Here is a 17,364-nt window from a genome sequence, read left to right on the forward strand (position 1 = left end):
GCGCCTGGTTTTCCTTTGGCCTTCAGCTTGTCCGATTGCGCAGGGGAGCGGTGAGAGCACCTGAGTTCCATCGGCAGCCGCTGTGGGCCAGCTCCCGTATCCCAGTAGCAGGAGACAGGTCTGGGAGGCAATTCCAGAAAACAGGTCCCGATCCACGGCGGGAAAGGCCAGGCACCCTCTGTGAGGCTGAAACATCTCACGGAATCCCCGCCAGTCTCTTCACCTCTGCTATGGGAGGGATTCAAGGCCCCGCCGGTGCTGCAGCCTTTACCCGAGGTGCAGTTCTCAGCAGATCCATTCGCTCTCGGTTCCAATCTTCGGTCCGCTCCGAACGCTCAGCGTCCTGCCCACTGTCACGCCTCAGCCAATGGGAGCAAGATTGGCTGTGAGAGTGTCTGTCGACGGGATGCTGTCGGGAGCTGGAGCTGTCAGTCTCAGTTCGTTCTCAGAATCAAAGGAAGTTACCCGAGGCTCAAAGTTCAAAGTAAATTTGATTATCAGAGTACAGGTGAGACGGTAGGTCCAGTCCGAGAAGCATTTTCCTGCCGACAGACTCAGAAAATCTATAGAATTGTAAGTATACAGGATCAATGAAAGATCAGCCGGAGTGCAGAAGACAACAAACTGTGCAAATGCAAATATAAATAAATAGTGATAGATATCGAGACATGAAATAACTGCAGCGGCTGCTGATGGATCTCTGGAGCTCTCACCGCTCCTCTGTGCAATTTGACAGGCTGAAGGCCAAGGGAGAACAAGGCGCAAAGGTAAATTAGTGTTTTAGAAAATAAGAAACAGGAGCCAGCGTGGCGATTCAGCCTCTTGCCATTCAATGGCTCTTCAGTGTTTTGCCATTCACTCAGAAAATGCTGACCTTTCACCTCAGCGCCACTTTCCTTCTACGTTCGCAACACCGCTGAGCCCCCTAATATTTCTGCTCAATTTAGAAAACTTGTGGAGAAAATTCCAAAGATTCACTGCACACTGGTGAGTAAATATCTCCTCATCTCCGTCCTGCTGAGCTGAATTCGGATTTTGAGTCTGTGACCCTCTCGTTCCACACCCCAGCGGGATGAAACATCAGTCCTGCTCCAACCCTGTCGATATCCTGTGAGATTGTATCTGTCTCTTATCCCTCTGATTCTGAGACAGGCCCAATGCGATCTGTCACAGTCAAACTACCTCCAATGTCACTAATTTTGATACAGGCCCAGTACGTTGATTGGTTGTGGGAGCATCTCAAAGAACGGCAAGTGAGTGCAGTTATCCTATGCTGTTCAAGAGCCTAATGGTTGATGGTTAACCTGAACCTGGTGCTGCGAGTCCTGAGGCTCTTGTACCTTCTACCTGATTTCAGCAGCGAGAGAAGAGCTTGGCCTAGGTGGTGAGCATCCCTGATCATGGATGCTGCTGTACTCCGACAGTGTTTACTGCAGATGTGCTCAGTGGTTGGGAGGGCTTTACCCGTGATGTACAGGGCCGAATCAAGTATCTTGTGTAGGCTCATCAGGAGGGCGATGAACTACTTTGATCATCGTGTCAAACCTCACCTGTCTGGCGGCGAGAGGGGCTCTCCCAGTCTGATCCTCGCTGCACGCACGGAGATCACTCCCACAGCGCGCTACCCCGAGATTGCTGCAGTGGAGACGAGAGGGCCCCTCCCAGTCTGATCCTCGCTGCACGCACAGAGATCACTCCCACAGCGCGCTGCCCCGAGATTGCTGCGGTGGAGACGAGAGGGCCCCTCCCAGTCTGATCCTAGCTGCACGCACGGAGATCACTCCCACAGCGCGCTGCCCCGAGATTGCTGCAGTGGAGACGAGAGGGCCTCTCCAGTCTGATCCTCGCTGCATGCCCGGAGATCACTTCCACAGCGCGCTGGCCCGAGATTACTGCGATGGAGACGGGAAGGTCACTCACGTCTTTGCGGACTGTGGGCTGGCGAAGATCTGTGGAGAAAGATGCAAGGGCCTGTGCCACAGCAGCTGCGTGACAGAAGGCTCACTGATCCTCGGGTAAATACATTGCACGGTTTATCCTTGTGAATATTTTATGGTGAATTAAGTTTATTTTGATCCACTTCTGGGCTCTGTCTAGAGCTGTGGAAATTGGCCTTCAATTGGACCTGGGACAGAAATCGGTCAAGTCAGGAATTTTCTTCAGGACTTCACAAAACAAAATAATGTTTTCCACCCTATGATGTGGAATTTCCAGTCCTGTGTTTTTTTTTCCTGCAGGGGACTTCCAGGGGAAGGTCCTTCCAATTGCAGGGTTGAGGCCTTTGGAGATTCAGTTGATGTTTCTGTCGCAAACACGAGGAAATCAGCAGATGCTGAAAATTCAAACAACAAACACAAAATGCTGCTGGAACACAGCAGGCCAGCCAGCATCTCTAAGAAGAAGCACTGTCGACGTTTCGGGCCGAGACTCTTCGTCAGGACTAACTGAAAAGAAAGATAGTAAGAGATTTGAAAGTAGTGGGGGGAGGGGGAAATGCAAAATGATAGTAGACCAGAGGGGGTGGGATGAAGCTAAGAGCTGGAAAGGTGATTGGCGAAAGTGATACAGAACTGGAGAAGGGAAAGGATCATGGAAAGGGAGGTGATTGACCATGATAATGTGTTTCTGATCCCACCCTAGTGTGGAAACCACCGCGATTTTTTCCCTATTGACTCAGGCAGCGACATTCCATTCCCCGAGTCTGCAGCGCATCTAGTGGACAATCGCGGTACTGCAGTTCCCCGAAGGTGAAAGGATTCTGAATCAGGAAGTGCTGGGAGTTAACATGGCTTCGAAAGGACCGGTCGAGAGTTTAACCGAGGAGGTAATTTGTCCCATCTGCCTCGATTTCTTCGCCGATCCGGTGTCACTGGAGTGCGGACACAACTTCTGTCGCTTTTGTATTACACAGTGTTGGAAAAGGGAGGAGAGAAACTCCTGCCCGGAATGCAGAGAGGTGTTTGCTGACCGCACCCTCAGGGTCAATCGGGCCTTAGCAAATCTTACAGAAAAAGTTCGAAATCTAAACCCAAATATGAAAGAGAAGGAAAGTAAACAACACTGCGAGGAACATGAGGAAGAATTGAAGCTGTTTTGTGAAACGGACAAGACACTGATCTGTCTGATCTGTCGAGATGCGCAGGAACACAGAGAGCACCGTTTCATGCCGATTAAAGAAGCTGTTCAAATCTACACGGTAAAACTAACCCGAACTTGATATTCACCCCATCCTTCCTTGTCCTGTTCTACTTAGCACACGAGCCTCCGTAACCAACATATTATTCTCCGCACTTTCGCCGTTTCCATCAGGATTCTACCAGCAAGCACAGCTTTCCAGCCCATAGCCCACCCCACCTCCTCGCCACAGCTATCTGTATGGATCTAACTCCCTTATCCACTCCCTCCTACCCACTGATCTACCTCCTGATACTGATACCTGTAAGCGGGACAAGTGCTACACCTCCTACCTCGTCACTATTCAGGAGCCCAAACAGTCAAAATTCCTCCCGTTTCTTCCATGGTCGATTGCCCTCTCGTATGAGAATCCTCCTTCAGCTCTTCACCTCTTCCACCTGTCCCCTGGCAGCTTCGAACTTCATCGCCTCCCCTACGTTCCCCTCACGTTGTCTCAACCTGCCAGCTGGTTCTCATCCCCAACATTTTTATTCTGGCTTCTGTCCCATTCCTTCCCAGACCTAATGAAGGGTCTCATCCCGAAACACCGACTGTTTATTTCCCCTGCACAGAAGCTGCCTGACTAACTGAGTTCCTCTAGCAATTTGTGTGATAATCTGGTTTGTTCACCTGTTTCTTTTGATGCATCTTTGTTTCTATTTCCTTCGCTCTCTGACTCCCAGGATCAGCTAAAATCTTCCTTAGACTCTCTGACAAAAAAGAGTTCAGACTTCCAGGAAAAGGAGCAGCAACAGAAAGAGAAGATTTCCAGAATTCAGGTGAGGTTTCCCAAGCAGAATTTCTAATATTAGAACGATAGAACCATAGAACATTACAGCACAGAAACAGGCCTTTTGCCCCTTCTTTGCTGTGCTGAACCATTTTTCTGCCCAGTCCCACCGACTTGCACTTGGCTCATAACCCTCCATACACCCCTCATCCATGTACCTGTCCAAGTTATTCTTAAATGTTAAAAGTGAGCCTGCATTTATCACTTCAACTGGCAGCAATTTCCACACTCCCACCACTCTCTGTGTGAAAAAGCCCCCCATGTTCCCCTTAAACTTTTCCCCCTTCACCCTTAACCCATGTCCTCTTTTTTTTTTCTCTCCCTTAGCCTCAGTGGACAAAGCCTGCTTGCATTCACTCTATCTATACCCATCATAATTTATATACCTCTATCAAGTCTCACCTCATTCTTCTACACTCCAGGGAATGAAGTCCTATTTAACCTTTCTCTGTAACTCAGTTTCTCAACTCCTGGCAACATCCTTGTAAACCTTCTCTGCACTCTTTCAACCTTATTAATATCCTTGTGATAAAGGATATCATGGCCTCCTCTACTGTCAAGATGAAGCCACGCTCAGGTTGAAGGAACAACACCTTATATACCGGCTGGGTAGCCTCCAGCCTGATGGCATGAACATTGACTTCTCTAACTTCCATTAATGCCCCTGCTCCCCTTCCTACCCCATCCCTGATATATTTAGTTTCCCCCCCCCCCTCCTTTTTTTTCTCTCTTTCTGCCCATCACTCTGCCTGTTCTCCATCTCCCTCTGGTGCTCCCCTCCCCCTTACTTTCCCCTAGGCCTCCTGTCCCATGATCCTTTCCCTTCTCCAGCTCTGTACCCCTTTTGCCAATCATCTTTCTGGCTCTCAGCTTCACCCCACCCCCTCCAGTCTTCAGCTATCATTTCGCATTTTCCCATCCCCCTCCTACTTTCAAATCTCTTACTATCTTTCCTTTTTGTGTGTGCTGATAAATATCCTTTCTGCAATTTGGAGACCAAAACTGCACACAATACACCAAATCTGGCCTCATCAATGCCTTAGACAACCTCACCATAACATTCCAACTCTTATACTCAATACTTTGATTTATAAAGGCCAATGTACCAAAAGCTCTCTTTACTACCCTATCTACCTGTGACGCCACATTTAGGGAATTTTGTGTCGTATTGCTAGATCCCTCTGTTCTACTGCACTCCTCCGTGCCCTACCATTTACCTTGTGTGTCCTACCTTGTTTTTTTTCCTTCCAAAGTGCAATTCCTCACACTTGTCTGTATTAAACTCCATCTGCCATCTTTCAGCCCATCTTTCCAGATGGCCCAGATGCCTCTGAAAGCTTTGAAAACCTTCCTCACTGTCCACTACACCTCCAATCTTTGTATCATCGGCAAATTTGCTGATCCAATTTCCCACTTTATCATCCAGATCATTGATATAGATGACAAATAACAATGGCCCCAGCACAGATCCCTGTGGCACACCACTAGTCACAGACCTCCACTCAGAGAAGCAATCCTCCACTAGAACTCTCTGGCTTCTCCCATTGAACCAATATCTAATCCAATTTACTACCTCGCCATGTATACCTAGCGAATGAATCTTCCTAACTAACCTTCCATTCAGGACCGTGTCAAAGGCCTAACCTCCCATGCAGGACCTTGTCATTACTTTATAATTTTGCTCACTTTAATGCAGAATAGCAGAGTACCACAGCTCCAGGTACCTGGGATCAGTGCTGATCTCTGGTGCTGTCTGTGTGGAGTTTTCATGTTCTTCCTGTGACCACGACAGTTTTAGACACATCCCAAGGACATGCTGGATGAATGGTTAACTACAATTAACCCTGTGAAGGTCAGGGAGGGTGTATGTGAATCAGGTGGGGTCAATGAGAGAGAATAAGTTTCAGGAAAATGTGGGGGAATGGGGTTGACCGAAATGCTGTCAGAATTAGCATGGACTCTAATGGACCGAATGGTTACCTCAATGTCAGAAGGAAATACAACACAACAATACAGTAAATTAATTTTCATCTGTCATTTGACAGGAACAGTCACACAGCCTTCAGTCCCGCATCACATCCCAGTTTGTGGAACTGCGACAGATTATTGCTGAGAAAGAGCAGAGCTTACTTAGGGATCTCAGGGAAGAAGAAGAGAAGATTCTGAATCTAATGGAGAGACATCTTCGAGAGATTCAAGAGAATATAAGGATTATTCAGGAGGAAATCACAAAGTTAAAGGAACAGATGGTTCAAAAAGACAGTGTGATATTTCTCAAGGTGAGGGATTAAATTCAAATTTGTTCTTGTCAAAGGGCACTAAAGGGTCATTGCTGGCGACCTCACACAGTTTGTTATTCTTGCATGATGTGCCTTCCAATCACTCCAATAATAACGTTCCAAAATGTTGAAGATTTGTATTTGATTCTTCATTAGCAACATACAATCTTGAAGCGATGGAACTTAAGCGTAATCAATCGTAAATTAAGCTGCAATGAAGCGGTCAAGAAAAGATATGAGATCGTCTGTACCCAGCTCAAAACTGCCCAGAACGAAGCACGAACATGAAACATTTTCCCTTTGCTTTTACCTGGTAACTAGTTACCAGGATAAACACGCAACACAGAATACAATGCAGACAGAAAACAGATGCATTGCTCCTACACACAACATTTACAAATGGCAGTAAACTGTTTTCACCAGACAATTCATGCAACTATTCAGGGTTGTTGTTGTCCTAAAACTGGACTTCCACAACTTCTGTACATCCCAGGACAGAATCCAAACTTCTCTGAAATGATTTACTCTGATCATAATACAGAGTTGCTCATTATGTCCTTAGTTACCTGTTAAATATCCTCTAAAACTCCCTTTAACACCCAGTTCCAGTCACAGGCTGTGAGTGTGTTTGGTGCGGTGGGTGTGAGGGTTTCTCTGTCATCACTGAGAACGAAGAATGTGACCCACATATCAGACTATTCCTCTATATCTAGATTTCGAAATCAAATTAGGGAACCTTTCACTGTGTCTTCACTTTTTCAGTTAAGTTTCACACAGGATTATATCCCATTCTGCATCATAAATAGGCCATTCGGTCTATCATCCCTTGTTTCACAGGCCTCCTCCCACCTACTCATCACACCCAGCAACAGCGCCCTGGACTCCATGATCCTTCATGTATTTATCCAGTTTCCCCATTACATTCAATTTCAGCTGTTCCACTTCAACCACTCCTGTGGCAATGAGTTCCACATCCTCTTCTCTAAACTTCTTATGGGATTTATTATCAAATTCATCTGCAATTTCTCCCCATAAATAGAGGTTCTTACTCCACCTCCACACAATCAAATCCATCACTGATCTTAAATACCCCCATCTTATCAACTTGATGTCGTATCCAGATGAAAATGCCTTGTAGTGATTTCAACACCTTGTAAGGATTTGGATAAAATTCAGATGTGGCAGTAAATCCAAGTCTCAGCCTAATCAGATTTGTGTTTTATTTATTTCAGGAGGAAGCTTGTCGGAACAGGAGGTAGGATATGTTCTTTACTGAAACCCTATATGGTTTTGTAAAATCGTTCAAATTTGCAATTTATAACCAGCAGTTTAATATTTACAGGATTAATGACGATATCCAGGAATTGTCAATGACAGATGAGGCCCAACCGTTTGAAAAATTCGATCACCCCTATTTGTTGAACACAGTCCTGAGAGAAACAGTTCATCCCATTAATCGAGGTAAAAACTTACAAAGTTTCTTTTCTCCTTGTTCAACTTGTTTTAATTTGAAGTGAAGATTGGCTGTAATACTGGACTGAATGGGAACTGAAGTTTATTCCACATCAACCCCACCGACTGGGTAGCATCACTGTCACATGGTCAGCTGGAGATGTCAGACCCCTGAACACACCAGCACTGGGCCACAATACAACCAATACAAAGGACTTGCAGATGAACCATTGAGTCCCGATCCCAGGCACACTGCACTAACACGCCAAGGCATGAGTTTGAAATCTACCACAGGAGCTGGGAAATCAATACTGTCTTGATGATATTGTGGGAAATAAAAGCGGATATTAGTGTGGTAACCGGGATTGTCAGAAAAATACACAAATCCATTGTGCACTGTGAGTGCAGACTCTGATTGACGCAGGTCTTCCCACTTCAGGATCGGCAGCTCTCACTGTTGTTAGAGGCAGAAGAGGGGAGCAGATGTGAACGGAATACACGAATGGTATGTTGCTTCCTCGGTGCTAGGGACAGGGTTAGAGAGGGGTGTGGGAACAGTCAGATATCCTAGTACATATTGGTACCAATAACATAGGAAGTAAAAACAAACAGGTCCTGAAAATGGAATTTAGGGAGCTAGGTAGAAAGCTGAGAAGCAGTACCTTGAGGGTCGTAATTTCTGGATGGCTGCCTGTGCCATGTACCAGAGAGGGTAGAAAAGGGATCATTTGGCAGAGATGCTGGTGCAGGGGGCAGGGCTTCAGGATCTTAGATCATTGGGATCTCTTCTGGGGGAGGCATGACCTATTCAAAAGTGATGGATTGCACCTGAACCCGAGGGTGACCAGTATTCTCAAAGAGAGGTTTGATGGAGCTGTTGGGGAAGGTTTAAGCTAATTTGGCGGAGGGGTGGAACTATCTTGAAGGGACTCTGGATAGGACTGATGGTAAAAAAACAAAAATAGCCGTGCAATTGGACTGTCAGATAGGGTGGACAGATGCGAGGACAAAATTGCAGCCAGCAGGGTGAGTATCAGTGCATTAGGGATGCAGAATCAAAAAGGGTAGTCTCCCATGACTATTATAACATTGTCCTTTTGACATGCCTTTTCTGCTTCTGGTTGTTATCTATGGTCCACATCCCAGCTACTTTTGGGAGGCCTATATATAACTGCGATTAGGGCCCTTTTTTTTTTACCTTTGCAGTTTCTAAACAACCCACAAGAATTCAACACATCTTTCCATTGATTTACCATCAGAGCCAAACCACCCCCTCTGCCTACCTTCCTATACCACTAATATGTTGTGTAACTTTGGACATTCAGCTCCCAACCACAACCATCCTTCAGCCACAATTCAGTAATGGCCACAACATCATTCCCAACAATCTGTAACAGTGCAACACGATCATCCACCTTATTTCTTGTGCTCTGTATTTGCTACTTTTTGAGCACCTTCTCCCTTGTAATAGTAACTTCACTCACTTCTTTTCCCTTGCATCTTTCAACATCTAGCACAGTGCTAGTGTCTTCCACAGTGAAGATTGATGTGAATTACTCACTTAGTTCATCAGCCTTAGGGGGACATAGGTGGACAGGAGGCTGGACCCAGGTGCAGGACGCAGGCACTGATGTACTAGGAGCAGGACGGGAACAAATAAACGATAGACAAGATGTGGTGACGGTGGTGTGCGTGAGGGACGTGATTTTCAAGGTGATTCTTGGGTTCTGGGAGAGTTCAGGCAAAGAGGATCCCAGAGTTCAGGCAAGGCAGGATCCCGGAGTCCAGGCAAGGCAGGATCCCAGAGTCCAGGCAAGGGCAGGATCTTGGAGCTCAGGCAAGGCAGGATCCCGGAGTTCAGGCAGGGTCTATGAGTTCACGGGGCGGGCCGCATAACTACTGGGCAGGGCCCAGACCTCCCAAGCAGGGACACGGGAGCCTGAGCAGGTCACAGGACACCTGGGTGGATTGCGGGGCACAACCCATCAGCAGCGAGGGATGGAAAGGGGCAGAGTCACCTGCCAGGCAACGGCAGTCTGGCCAGGCTTGCCCAATGGAGGCAAGGGATAGGAAGGCAACTAGGTCCAGGGTGACTGCCAGACTTACTCGAAGAACTCGTCTTTAACAAGGGGAACTCCAAGCCAGGGCAACCGGAGGAACAGGATAGGCAGGATAACCTCCCAACTCTACTCAGTCCCAGAGCCCCTATATACACCGCCAGCCGATGGGCGTCAGGAGCACCTCCTTGAGCCCCAACAAGCCATGATGATCCACAGATGTGACTAATTGGGCTCAAGGGCGAAAGGAGGGACAGCTCAAGACCCGGAGTCCGGAGTACGTGGACTGGATCAAGACCCGGAATGCGGGCTCCGGACCGGGCCATAACACAGCCATCTCTTTGTCCCCTGTTGTTATATGTTGTTACGTACCCCGTAACTGGGTGTCTAACTAGCAGGGAAAGAAGTATCTGTTGGAGTCTGGTGGTACTATTTTCAACAGTGTTTATTGGTAAAATACATAAATCAATATCAATAATGTAAATATATAGATAATACACGTTAGCAATACTAAACCTAAAAGTGTGGGTATAATAATAATCAATAATAAACAAGCTCTATCGATGTCTAGGGGATAATGAATTGTCATTTATAAGTGTAAAGTTCAGTTCAGTTCATACGTGCTGAGGTAGGTGTTGGTTGGGGGGGGGAGAGAGAGAGAGAGAGAGAGAGAGAGAGAGAGAGAGAGAGAGAGAGAGAGAGAGAGAGAGAGAGAGAGAGAGAGAGCAGTAACAGCTACAGGCAGGCAAACCTTCCTTTACGTTCTTCATCCGTCGTTTTTTTGTGGCCATTCAGCTATGACCCCTCTGTCCTTCAGCTTGACTGTTCTTCTGTGGTGGACTCGTCACTCTGGCATGAGTGGACACACACACAAGTCCCCACCGGCCCTGCTGTTGCACTGTGAGTTAAACTGACCGATCCTTTGTTCAGTCTCCGATGCCCCACACCTTCACGTGGGTTCCAACACTCAAGCTGTGCTCAATACTGTGTCTCCTGGTGTGTCTGAGGGGTGTCTCCTCAGATCTCACTTTCATCCCTACTCATGGGGTCTCAGTTGTCAATCAATTTTGAATGGCTTGGTCCATCAAATCAGCCTACTCCGGCTGTCCACAGAGGAATTTTAATGAACAGAATGGTACAAGATAAACAACCCTCTCAGAGGCCGTAAGTCCTTCAGAAGTCATAATATGGTGAATCAACAAGTCTCTCTACCCTGCTTTATCTCTCTCTTATCTGTAGCAGATGTTCCAATTCCAGCATGTTTTCCCTTATATCTCTCTCTCTCATTAGCAGCATAGCAACAGTAACGGTTTGTAATTCTCCCGGGGGGGGGGGGGGACATGGGCGACTCTGAACCCTTCTGCCCATCAGAGCTGTTCATCCTTCATAATATCCCCATCCTTCTGGGAATTTTCACCGGGGGGAAAATTAACTAATACAGCATCTTACAGAATTACAGAATCTAAAAAAATACAGAAGTGTTCTTAACTACAAAGATAATACAGATATACATTCAACTTAGCATCTAGATAAACAGTCAGTGAATACATTGTCACTCCCTTTAATATGTTGTATCTTAATATCAAATTCCTGTAGCATCAGACTCCAATTTAATAACTGCCTATTTTTTCCCTTTTCGTCAGCAAAAAAAAAACTAAAGGGTTGTGATCTTAGTTTAAGTGTATATTACAAAATGTGAACCAATACATGTGTGATTATACTGTAGTACATTACAAAAGTTTGTGCAAATACTAATCTCTATTTTACTTTTAAACTTAACAGTCAATCTTCCATGGTGTTTTTATCTTTCACATGCTTTGTCAAATTCCCTCAAAACCAGATCCTGTTATTCAACGTGGCATTTGGTCAACCTTTTCCCCTTTTCCACTTAACTCTCACGTGGTTAGCTTGCTCACCAGTGTAGAATCGGCCTTCACAGACTCCTTTCATAGGAATGATCTTATCACCAATGTTTTCCAAACTAAGCCCATTTTCTGAACTTCCACACAATTCATTAATTTTAAGCAAGTCATTAATTTTATCTTCAGGACCCTTCATTCTACTAGTTTTCAGTTTAACATCTGCAAGTGATCCCTCTTTGTCAAAACAACACTTTTGGTTCTGTCTCACCAAATCACCTCCTTGAATAACATCAGCGAGTTGTTTACCTTTAAATTCCAAAACAAACTGTAATTGATTCACAGGCACCTTGTTAACAAGCCATTGTTCCTTCAGCCTGGTTACTGCTTCTAAAACCAATCCAGACTTTAAATTTTCTTTATTCAATTTCGGAACAAAACTTTTCCCTTTTTCTTCAATAATATTCACATCACCAGCTTTCATCTCCTCATTAACTTTTAACACACCTTCTAACACAAACAACTGAGAATTCTCACTTTCCACTGGTACCAAGGTTAACCCTTTCTTCACTGAACCAAGTCCATCTGACCCAGAAGGACTGCATTCCTTTTCAACTAAATCAGATACCTCAGACTTTTTCTGAGCCTCAATACTAGGTTCAGTACCCTGTGACTCCACAGGTACTTCAACAACCCGAACACAGGCAAACCTAACATCTGCCTCTCCTAGGCTTTTCACACCAGTCCCTTTTTCAAATTCTAAGTTCCCCTGATCCTCCCAGTTACTCTCTGGGCCACTCCCCTTTGGAGTAAACTCAACCTTGCAAGCTAAAACAATTTCGTCTGCTAACCCAGCAGACTCCCTCAAGGTAGTGGCATCCTTTTCATCTAGGACTGCCCTCACATCATCGGGAACACATTTAAATTCTTCAACTTCTTCAAACAGTTCTGTCAAGCCAGACAGATCATCCGTGTCCAACCCTGGACCTTCTAATTGCCATATCTGTTTCTCATCTTTACTCTGTGCCTCTATAAATTCCCTCTTGGCTAAGGGTAGGTCTACCTCCTCTCCTTTACTCTCTTTCACCTCCCTATTCTCTTCTTTACCATCCCCTAACCCCTCTTGGTACAGGATCAGTAAAAACGTCTCAGCCAAACCAACACTGGACTCATTTAAACTGTCTTCTTTCTCAGCCGCCTTTCTCGACATGCCACGAGTGATTGCGCATGCGGGATAGATCTTAGAATCTAGGGGCGGGTCCTCAGCACCCACAGGCTTGCTTGTCAGCTTCACTGCTGAACACACGTCACCACCTGCTAAATCATTACCAAGAAGGACATCCACGCCGTCTCTCGGTAATTCTGACCGCACCCCTATTTCGACTGGTCCAGATACCAGGTCACACTTTAAAATGATCCTGTGCAAAGATACAGCTTCTGTCCCTTTTCCTATGCCTCTTAATACCACCTCTCCAGTTTCAGGACCGAAATCTAACACCTCACATATATCAATGACTGGTCAGCCCCAGTATCTCTCCAGATCCTCACTGGAACTGGGGTTTCTCCTTCTTTCACAGACACCGTCCCTTCCGAAATGTATTTCTCACAGCCCTCTCATACTCTATCTACCTTTGCCTCCCTCATCGATCCACTGACTGACTCAATGCACCCTGTAGGGATTGCTGTTTCCCCTTTTCCTGTCTCCTTCTTCGGAGCAAAGCACTTAGATGCAATATGACCAACTTTTCCACAATTATAACAGGTCAAGCTAGGAACCTTCCTGCCAGCCTGCTTTTCCTCCTCCTTACCTTTACCACTAGCTCCCGGCATTCTCTACCTTAGCCGGCGGGCTTTCTCTACCATCTCTACGGTCTTTCTGGTAATTCTTATTTGAGGAAAACTTTGCCTTGTGGGTTAGGGCGTACTCGTCCACTAATTTGGCAGTCGCAGACAGAGTCTCCATCTCCTTCTCATCCAAGTACGTCTTCATATTTTCAGGGATACAACTTTTAAATTGCTCCATCAACATTAACTCTACCAGTTTATCATAATCTCCAACAACTCCTTTTGAGGCGCACCAACGCTCATAACACATCCGCATCTCACGGGCAAATTCTAAATAAGTGTGGTTCCAGGGCTTCTTCAAATTCCGGAACTTCTGCCGGTATGCCTCTGGCACCAACTCGTAACTCCTCATTACAGCCCTTTTTACTTCCTCATAATTCTTAGATTCTTCCATGGTCAATGCCAAATACACTTGCTGAGCCTTCCCCTTAAGTACGCTCTGTAACAGAACGGCCCATTTCTCCTTAGGCCAGTTCTGGTTCACAGCCACATTCTCAAAATGGAGGAAGAACTCATCGACATCCATCTCCTCAAATGGAGGTACCAACTGGATCTCCCAACCAATCTAGAACCCCTCACTTGAGCCTAACGCCCGGTCTCTTCCCTGTTGTACCTTTAACTTCTCCATTTCCACTGCATGCTGCCTCTGTTTCTCCTTCTCCCATTCCTCAATCTCGCTTTCAGCTTTCTCCTTCTCCCTCCATGCCGCCAACTCAGCCCTTTCCTTTTCCATTTTTGCCTCCAACTCCTTTAACTGGATCTCATAATCCAACCGTAATTTTTCCAACTGGAACTGAGCCGCCCCATCAACTGGTTTCCTCTCAGGGAACAGGTCCAATACATCAGACGTGAACACATCCTCGGATACATAATGCTGGGATATGGCCGTCTGTATCTCCCACTTTCTCATCGACGACTTCACCTCTGGGAGATCTAATCGTTTCGCAACATTCACCAAGTCTGTCTTTGTGGCACCCTCTAGCACCTTCAGAGTCGGGTTTTCTATAAATTTGGCTATTTCCACCTCTGCTGGTTTCCCGTCTGGTTACCCACACAACCAGATCAGATAATGAACTTATGGCCCGATTCACTGGCCCCCTAATTTGGTAATCAAATCCCGGAAGATGAGGCCCCAATTTGTTACGTACCCCATAACTGGGTGTCTAACCAGCAGAGAAAGAAGTATCCGTTGGAGTCTGGTGGTACTATTTTCAACAGTGTTTATTGGTAAAATACATAAATCAATATCAATAATGCAAATATATAGATAATACACGTTAGCAATACTAAACCTAAAAGTGTGGGTATAATAATAATCAATAATAAACAAGCTCTATCGATGTCTAGGGGATAATGAATTGTCATTTATAAGTGTAAAGTTCAGTTCAGTTCATACGTGCTGAGGTAGGTGTTGGTTGTTGTGTTGTAATTGTTGGAGAGAGAGAGAGAGAGAGAGAGAGACCGAGCAGTAACAGCTACAGGCAGGCAAACCTTCCTTTACGTTTTTGATCCGTCATTTAGTTGTGGCCATTCAGGTATGACCCCTCTGTCCAGCTAGACTGTTCTTCTGTGGTGGACTCATCACTCTGGCATGAGTGGACACACACACAAGCCCCCACCGGCCCTGCTATAACACTGTGAGTTAAATTGACCGATCCTTTGATTGGTCTCCGATGCCCCACACCTTCACGTGGGTTCCAACACTCAAGCAGTGCTCAATAGTGTGTCTTCTGGTGTGTCTGAGGGGTGTCTCCCCAGACCTCACTTTTATCCCTACTCACCGGGTCTCAGTTGTCAATCAATTTTGAACGGCTTGGTCCATCAAACCAGCCCACTCCGGATGTCCACTGAGGAATTTTAATGAACAGAATGGTACAAGATAAACAACCCTCTCAGAGGCCATAAGTCCTTCAGAAGTCATAATATGGTGAATCAACAAGTCTCACTCCCCCTGCTTTATCTCTCTCTTATCTGTAGCAGATGTTTCAATTCCAGCATGTTTTCTCTTACATCTCTCTCTCTCATTAACAGCATAGCAACAGTAACAGTTTGTAATTCTCCCGAGGGGGGGGGGGGGACATGGGCAACTCTGCACCCTTCTGCCCATCAGAGCTGTTCATCCTTCGTAACAATTTCCAGCCTTATTTTCTCATGGGTGTTATGTAGTTAAACCATTTTTTCCAGTATGAATCAAATTGTTTCAACTTATGATGCTGTTATTTTCTCCATTTTATAAATATGCATTGTAATTTCCATCCATGCATTTAAAGATGGGGTCTCCTGTGATAAACATTTCCTGGAAAGAGTCTTTTTACCAGCCACCAGGCAGTATATTGATTAAATATTTATCTCTTTGCTCCTCATCTAAGAAAAGATGTGCTGGCATTGGAGAGGATTCAAAGAAGGTTCACAAGGATGATTCTGGGAATAAAAGGTTTATCTTGAGGTATATACCCAAAATATAAGGTCTTACTTTCTAAGGGTATTTTACATTTAAAGGTGTCTTGTAGGGCATTGTGTATCCCACTCCAAAAGTCTTTGAGGCATTGGGGTATTCCCGGAAAATATGATAATGGTTTACATTTTGATTTTCACATTTTTTCCAGCAAACAGGGAGGTTACTATCATAATGGGATTTCTGAGAGGGTGTAATAAAATATCAAGTTTTTCCACCCAAACTCCCTCCATTTCTGTGAATTGGTACACTTCCATTGATAACTCCATGTTATTGTCCATTCTTCCTCAGATATAATTATTCCTCCTTCCTTCTCCCATTTTGTTTTAATATATGAAGTCGAATGTGTTTTAAGATTTGACAAACCCTTATACACGCTTGAAATGATTCTACTGCCGTTATCTGAAACATATGCTTTTCTAAAGAGCTCTATCAAACATGTACTTGCCTTGGTTACATTTTTAACCATCCAATTAACATACCATTGCATCTGTAAATACAGATAAAAGTCTTGTTTTTCTAATAAGTGCTTTTCATTAAGCATTTCACAAGTGAACAGTGTTCTTTCTTTCATTATATTGCAAAGAACTGCTATTCCTTAGCTGTCCAGTCCTTAAATCTAGCATCCAGTTTATTCGGCGTAAAATCCGAGTCATGTGCACACCATTTAAGAATTGCAATATCTCCCTCCAGTTCATATTCTTTTATAATAGTTTTCCACATCTTAAGAGTCCATTTCACCCATGGGCTATCAACAGTATTTATGTAACTTTGTAGGTTGTTATCAGCCAAAATTGCCTGTATGGGGATGGAAAGTATCCTCTCCTCAATGGTTTTCCTTTGAGCGTCATATGATGGGTTGCAACAGCATATCACAGGTCTTAACTGTGCTGCAAAATAAAAATAATCTCTTAGAGAAGATAAGCCCCGTCTCCCCTTTTCTTTGGCTAATTGCAAAGTTTTGAGACAAACTCGAGGCCTTTTATCTTGCCATATATATCTTGATAACATTTTGTTCCATTCATTGAATTGATTTTGGTTCATCTGTATTGGCAAAATGATGCCCAAATTTTCTTGGTCTTCCAGACCTCAACTTGATCTCCACTGTTCCTGTTAACTGCCATTTCTTAATTACATTACGAACTGAGGAAACGGCTACCTGAAAACACTTTGCTATCTTCTTATAGCCTTCTCCTGCTTTGTGGGCATCATTTATTTTAATTTTCAGAGTGCTAGGCAGCTACTTAGGGGAACCCATGGCTGCTGATTGTTGGGACAAGGTTTGAGGAGTCAGGGTATTTATAAAGCTTTGAAATTTGCATCACCTGGCCTTTTCTAATGATGACTGCGAACAAGCCATAGCCCTAACAAACTAATTAGGGTCTGAGACCTTCGTAAAAGTTATCTGAGAGCTCAAATCTCTTGGGGTGCCCAACCTTTTGCATGATGTTAC

General features: G+C 45.0%; 1 protein-coding gene across 10 annotated transcripts in view; it reads left to right on the plus strand.

Moving 5' to 3' along the window:
* The first annotated feature begins 308 nt into the window (after window positions 1-308).
* Window positions 309-17,364, plus strand: part of LOC140732881 (zinc-binding protein A33-like) — a 32,280-nt gene continuing 15,224 nt past the window's right edge. The window contains exons 1-7 of one of the 10 annotated variants that reach the window (XM_073055530.1): window positions 1,600-2,015; window positions 2,238-2,459; window positions 2,641-3,196; window positions 3,858-3,953; window positions 6,010-6,243; window positions 7,476-7,498; window positions 7,586-7,704. In XM_073055530.1, coding sequence (XP_072911631.1) covers window positions 2,786-3,196; window positions 3,858-3,953; window positions 6,010-6,243; window positions 7,476-7,498; window positions 7,586-7,704 — 883 coding nt within the window. In that variant the 5' untranslated portion in view covers window positions 1,600-2,015; window positions 2,238-2,459; window positions 2,641-2,785. The other 9 variants (XM_073055534.1, XM_073055532.1, XM_073055533.1 and 6 more) reach the window with 9 other exon arrangements.

Source organism: Hemitrygon akajei, chromosome 9 (genome assembly GCF_048418815.1).
Source record: "Hemitrygon akajei chromosome 9, sHemAka1.3, whole genome shotgun sequence".
Classification (NCBI taxonomy): domain Eukaryota; kingdom Metazoa; phylum Chordata; class Chondrichthyes; order Myliobatiformes; family Dasyatidae; genus Hemitrygon; species Hemitrygon akajei.